Below are 6,000 nucleotides of genomic sequence, written 5' to 3'. Positions count from 1 at the left end.
GTGTGTGTGTGTGTGTGTGTGTGTGTGTGTGTGTGTGTGTGTGTGTGGCGCGCGGTCTTCCCGACGACAGGTCGTTACAGGTCCACAACAAGACCTTGACTGTGCATGCATGACTCATACATGTTTCAAACGTGTTCCAGTACTCCAGTGACACGGCATTCACGGATGTGCGGTAACCGGTGCGGACTTATCTACTTCTCATGTTATTATTACCCGTTATTGCTTGCCATTGAACGTCGAGGAAACACACTTTTATTTTGAAAATATTTCACTTTTTCCGATACGTTTCGTACATCTGTACTGGGAACACGCGTACACAGTGATTGTCATCGTATTGTTTACGTTTATGGTAAGGAAAATGATTACCAACTAAAGTTTTTTTATTCTGAAAATATTCCATAACGACATAAGGACAGCGAATCACGTGTAAGAAACTCGTAAAGCGATTGCGTCAGAAATCGTGTTAAAATCCTTGGTATTTTTTAAAATCTTAAACTGTAATTTCCGATATTTTTACTAACGTTTTTTAACGTTTGTGACTACTTAATTTTTTTTATTTTTTTTTTCTGATTTTCATCCAAGGGCGTATTTAAGTTGTGACCGAGGAGAGGGGACTAATTTAAAACAATTTACAGTTCATTACCTACAGCTCATGTTCCTAGTATAATGATAAAATATTATAATGATAGACTGTTAATTTATATTCTTAATTATTTATACATTATATTTTTTAAATAAATCAATGTATTATAGTCAAAAAAAAATACTTTGCCCCCTCTCAAAATATGCCCTTACTTTCATCAGTAGTCAAGTTTTAATTTACCACATAAGCACGTTTGAAAATATAATTTAAAAATTAATTATCGTTTTTTTTTTTTTTTAAGATTGTACGAATATTAATTGAAATCAATTTCAATATGGCACACATTACAACTGGATTCATAAGTTCCCTGATGGTTTTCATTCTGGTAAGTGTCTCCTATGAATTTTACTATAATGTGTTTATTTTAAATAACTTAAGTAATTTTAGTAGACAATGAACGATTAATAATTTTACTAAAATTTATTCTGTATGATTGAGTTTCGGTGCTTGGAGATGTGCTTTTAAGGTGTTCACAGACCTATATTTTAGGGGGTGCCTACAATACTTTTGGCCCTATCTTAACAAAAAGTGTAAATATATTTAATACATTGTCATCTTTTTCTTTTCTTTCACTTTTCTCCCAACTATTTAGGGCTGGCCACCTTTGTCCAAAACCTCCACTCGTCTCGACTTTCTACATCTACCACACATTCACCAACTCAGTGGCGTATTTTAAGGGAGGCGTAAGGTTCAACACCCCTGAATCAGTATCTAAAGAATCAATCATATGTGAAAAATATATTTTAAATTTTTTTAATGTGGATCATTTTATAACAATACTTAGTGAAAACTCAAGCATAACTTTCAAAACACAGACGGGTGTTAAAAAAGAACTACACAATAATCGATTCTAAGTGGATCCAGCATTAGATTAAAAAAAAAAAAAATAACAAATATTAAGGATTCACCTAATTTAAATATTATATTCTACTTGTAAATTTTGACTGAATTAAAGAAAAAAAATTTCGCCCCCCTCCCTAGAAGTAAGTCTAAACGCCCCTGCACCAACTCGCTCCACTCATCCATCTTAGTATTCTCATTTCCGCAACACTGTTCTATATATCAGGGATGGGCAAGTTACTAAAGGACCAATTTTTAGAAAATTAAAATCTAATGGGCCAGAGCATAAAAAAAAAAAAAGGTCATTGAAAATATGAATTTTAATTAGCATTTATTTATAATATAATAAATTCAACACATATGATAGCACGATACGAATGACATGAAAAAACTGATATAGTTGAAACAGCTATGATTGAAAGCTATAATTATACATACATATGACATTTAGACATTTAATGATGTTTAATACTAAATTACAATTATTATTTCGATAAGTCAGAGTATAGACGATAAACTTTAAAATTGTATGATGTAATTTTAAAATATAATACGGGCCAGATAAAAAAAGCTCGAGGACCATCAGTTGCCCACCCCTGCTATATTTCATAAACTTACTGCTATTATAGATACTTGTAGTAGTCTAGATTAAAAATATTTAAACTTAATTGTGAGAATTTTATAAAAAAAAACAACATATATTTGCAAGGGACCAAGAGGATGATGGAAAAGATACATTTTTATATTTATAATAATCATTTAATTATATATTAAAAGTAAAAAATGCATATGATGCATTTGATGCAAATGATAATATAAAAAATAAGTTATTCAAATTTATTATTAAGAACTTGAACTTTTTCTAATTCCAAAATTGTTATTTTTATACATCAAAGATATCAATATTGCATGATAATATTATGTCAATGTTCGAAGCATAACATAAGTTGATGGATAAGAGGGAAGCAATTAGTTTCTTCCATAAACATTAAACTATTAGCAAAACTAGAAAATATACATTTTTACATAATATTTTTAATGAATTTAGGTTTTTTTAGGTTATCATTATTTTTTAATTATTAGTGCAGTTAATAAATTAATGTATAAATAATAGTCCCAACCATTAATATATTCATGCGGTAAAAATATATAATTAAATTGAACTTGGCTTCTAAAAAAAAAGAAATTATTCCCTAATAAATTATAAATATAGTGAATATATTTGAATTACATTTATTATGCTATTTATTTATTTTTATTTTTACTATTACATTAAAGTTCTTTTGAAAAACTTTTGTAGAATTATGTTATATTATTAAATCTATTGTTATGAGATTATGGTCATAGATTTATTTATAAGAATGTTAGCAAAAAGCTGCATTCCTCTACTAATTTTCAATCTCATTTGCTATGTAATAATATAATCTATTACAACCTAACTATTGTTATAGAAACGATATACTTTATGTTAACCAAAATGTTTGCTTTCTAATTTGATAGAATGATATTATTAATTAAAAATTTAGTAAACTTTTCTTATGGAATAAAAATTGTATCCGTTATTAAATACCTTCTATACTTGAGTAATTTAAGATACTATAATACAATATACAATGATATACCTGACAAATATTTAAAAACAAAGGAACAATTATAAATATACATCTCCTTTTCTCATTCTATCTTCTATTGGTTATATTACTCCTGACGCCAACCTCCTGCTTAATTATTGCTCTATTCCATAATTAACTTAAATTAATCCGCTGTCTTTTTAATTTAATTTATTTTAGTTGCTTTATAAATGTTTTTAATGAAGGCAAAATAAAAATAAATTATCAATTTAAAAATAATATTAAACAAAATTATAGTTTAGATAAGGTAAAATAGTTGGATGAAATGGAAAAGAACTAGGTTCAGTATTTCTCAACATCGGTATTATAGCAATACTATTAATATATTTCATATTTTGCAACATGCGGTAAAAAAAAAAATCTTATACAATACTACATACTTGTGTATCAATATTTTATTTCAATTATAAGTAATTAAATCTAAATTATGGAATTCATAAGTTATTTACCACATAATATTAATATGCTTCATTATAAAAAATTAAGTTTTTTATCATTTAATATACCTCGCAACACATCAGTGTGTTGCAACTCAGTGGTTGAGAAACATTATACTAGGATATATTTGAATTTTGATAGCTATTGAACATTTTGAATTATTTGGATTATTATGGATTATTATAAATTTATTACTTTTGGTAGCATATACAATTTATTTTATTTATTTATTGCAAAAATATACTTATTTTTTATTTGTTTTGAATATTATTTAATTTAGTGTTATCTATGTTTTATTACCATATAGATTATGCGAGGAAATGTTTCTCGAACATTACCAGAAGGAGTGATTAATTTTATGAACGAGATTGAATGTCATACAGAAAGTGACTGTTTAGAAAAAAACACTTATTGTGATGTTAATTTAAATTTATGTTCACAATGTCTTAATTGCAGTAGCATGTATTTTAGAAAACAAAAAAAAAATATCATGTGTGCTAAAGATATATCAGATTGTAGCATTTGTTTAAATGGGTATATGTAAATTTGTAATTTCAATTAATAAAATAATTTTTATTTCACTTATTGTTTTAATATTTTAATAGATATTCGGAAGAAATATTTTTTGGAGGGGAAATTCGTGATTTATGTATTCCAATTGATTATAATGACATTATATTACCTACTCCAGGTAAGTTTTTAATATTTTCTTTTATACATAATTACAATAACATATTAAAGATAAATACATTATATTTGTTTCAGCAAAAATTAGCTCAAATTCTTTTTTAGATGAAATTGGAATTATTTTTATAACTATTAATATATTTTTGATTTCTTTATTGGGTGTTTATTTTTATAAAAGTAAGTAAAAAGCTTTCATATGTCAAATAGTAAATACCTATAAAATAATATTAATTGCATAGGAATTTGGAAAACTAATTCAAGCAATGTACCTATTATGGAAGATAATATAGAAAGTCTTCCACCATCCTATTATAGCTGTATGAAATTAGATAATTATGTTACAGGTAATAAATAAAAATATAATTCAAATAATCCTTATGAATAATATAAAAAAAAGTAGTGAATTATAAATATTTGTTTTAGATGATGTACAAGAATTCCATTTGTTTACTGGTGAGCAACCTCCAAGAAATGAGTGGAGGCATCAAAATGCAGTACCATTTCGATTAGTAAACGATTCTCTAGAGTAAGTTTTTATTACAAAATCCTATTAAAAGGTTAATTATTAATAGTATTATTTATATATTAGAACTAATAATTGTATGGACAATAATGAAAATGTTGAAGAAGTAGATGGATCTGGTGTATTAAGAGGTATTGTATTATTATTATTTTTTTTATTGTTATAGATACATCAGTCATTAACTAAAAAATTATTATAATTTATTTTAAACGTTAGTTTTAGAAATTGAAGATCCTGAATTACATGATGAAGAAACAATGGCAAGTATATGGACTCCTTCTCCACCACCTTCATCACCAGAATTGTAAGTTAAAATGTAACTATAAAAAAATTGTTCTAAATAATCAGTTTTTTCTTTTTAGAATGCATCACCAAAATAATAATTTACAAATTTGCCCACCAATTAAACGCATAAGACTTGTCCTAAAACCTAGTGATGAAAAAAGTTGCCAAGATGAAGATAATAAATGAGACATTTCTCAAGATGATTTTTAAGGATTAGATTATTAATTAAAGCTCAACTATTTAATTTTTATATGTTAACTATATTTGTGAATCTAATAGCATACTGTGTATATTTTTAAGTAAATTACATATAAAGTTAGAAATTATAGACTAAGACTAAGTAATTATTTTTTTTTTTTTTTTTAATTTTCCATTATTTTTATTTGAATTTAAGACTAAAATTTTAGTTAAATAAATATTGAAATTGTAAATTATCAAAAATATTTTTTTAATTAAAATATATTAAATTATTTGGAAAGTTTGATAAATTCATAGAAACAATATTTTTATTATTTATCAGATCAATGGCATAAAAAGTTATTAATAAGGTTGTTAGTTAAAAATTAAATAACTTGTTAGAATACCAAACTGTTAATTAAGTGAATAAAAATATTATTCATGATTGAGACTGATCTTAGTTCATATGGTAATTACATTATAGATTTTGATGTATCAAATAATTACACTAATGACAATACCACATACTTACAGTTCACCAATAGTTCAGGAGAATGAAAAAACTGAATAAATATTAACAAATATTATATACCTCGTATTTTTATCAAGTTTGAATTTTAGTTATGATTATTCAATAATTTTAATAAACTCTTTAAATTTGGTTGCTGTTTAAAACTTAATAAAGTTACTAAAATTTTTGTAAGATACATATATTTGAGCAGTGCTTTAACATGGTTGAAATTTATAAAAATACTAAATATGTTCAATTTGGAGGG

The 6,000-nt window shown here is 25.2% G+C and overlaps 1 protein-coding gene across 1 annotated transcript; it reads left to right on the top strand.

Moving 5' to 3' along the window:
• The first annotated feature begins 370 nt into the window (after window positions 1-370).
• On the top strand, window positions 371-5,406 carry LOC112681767. Its single transcript, XM_025552072.1, has 10 exons — window positions 371-475; window positions 885-968; window positions 3,860-4,092; window positions 4,158-4,243; window positions 4,318-4,416; window positions 4,479-4,583; window positions 4,663-4,765; window positions 4,829-4,893; window positions 4,979-5,066; window positions 5,125-5,406. The coding sequence occupies exons 2-10, from the start codon at window positions 918-920 to the stop codon at window positions 5,231-5,233; spliced, it is 939 nt and encodes a 312-aa protein (XP_025407857.1). The 5' UTR covers window positions 371-475; window positions 885-917; the 3' UTR covers window positions 5,234-5,406.
• Window positions 5,407-6,000: the final 594 nt, after the last annotated feature.

This window comes from Sipha flava, unplaced genomic scaffold (genome assembly GCF_003268045.1).
Source record: "Sipha flava isolate LNK unplaced genomic scaffold, YSA_version1 19713_pilon_pilon, whole genome shotgun sequence".
In the NCBI taxonomy this organism is placed as follows: domain Eukaryota; kingdom Metazoa; phylum Arthropoda; class Insecta; order Hemiptera; family Aphididae; genus Sipha; species Sipha flava.
This window is presented reverse-complemented; position numbering and strand designations above follow the sequence as displayed.

Excerpts from the sequence above, each read along its gene's own strand:
- LOC112681767 (XM_025552072.1), top strand. The coding sequence starts at position 918 with ATGGCACACATTACAACTGGATTCATAAGTTCCCTGATGGTTTTCATT. Across the intron at positions 969-3,859 it reads CCCTGATGGTTTTCATTCTG|ATTATGCGAGGAAATGTTTC; the intron begins GTAAGTGTCTCC and ends ATTACCATATAG. Across the intron at positions 4,417-4,478 it reads GGGTGTTTATTTTTATAAAA|GAATTTGGAAAACTAATTCA; the intron begins GTAAGTAAAAAG and ends TTAATTGCATAG.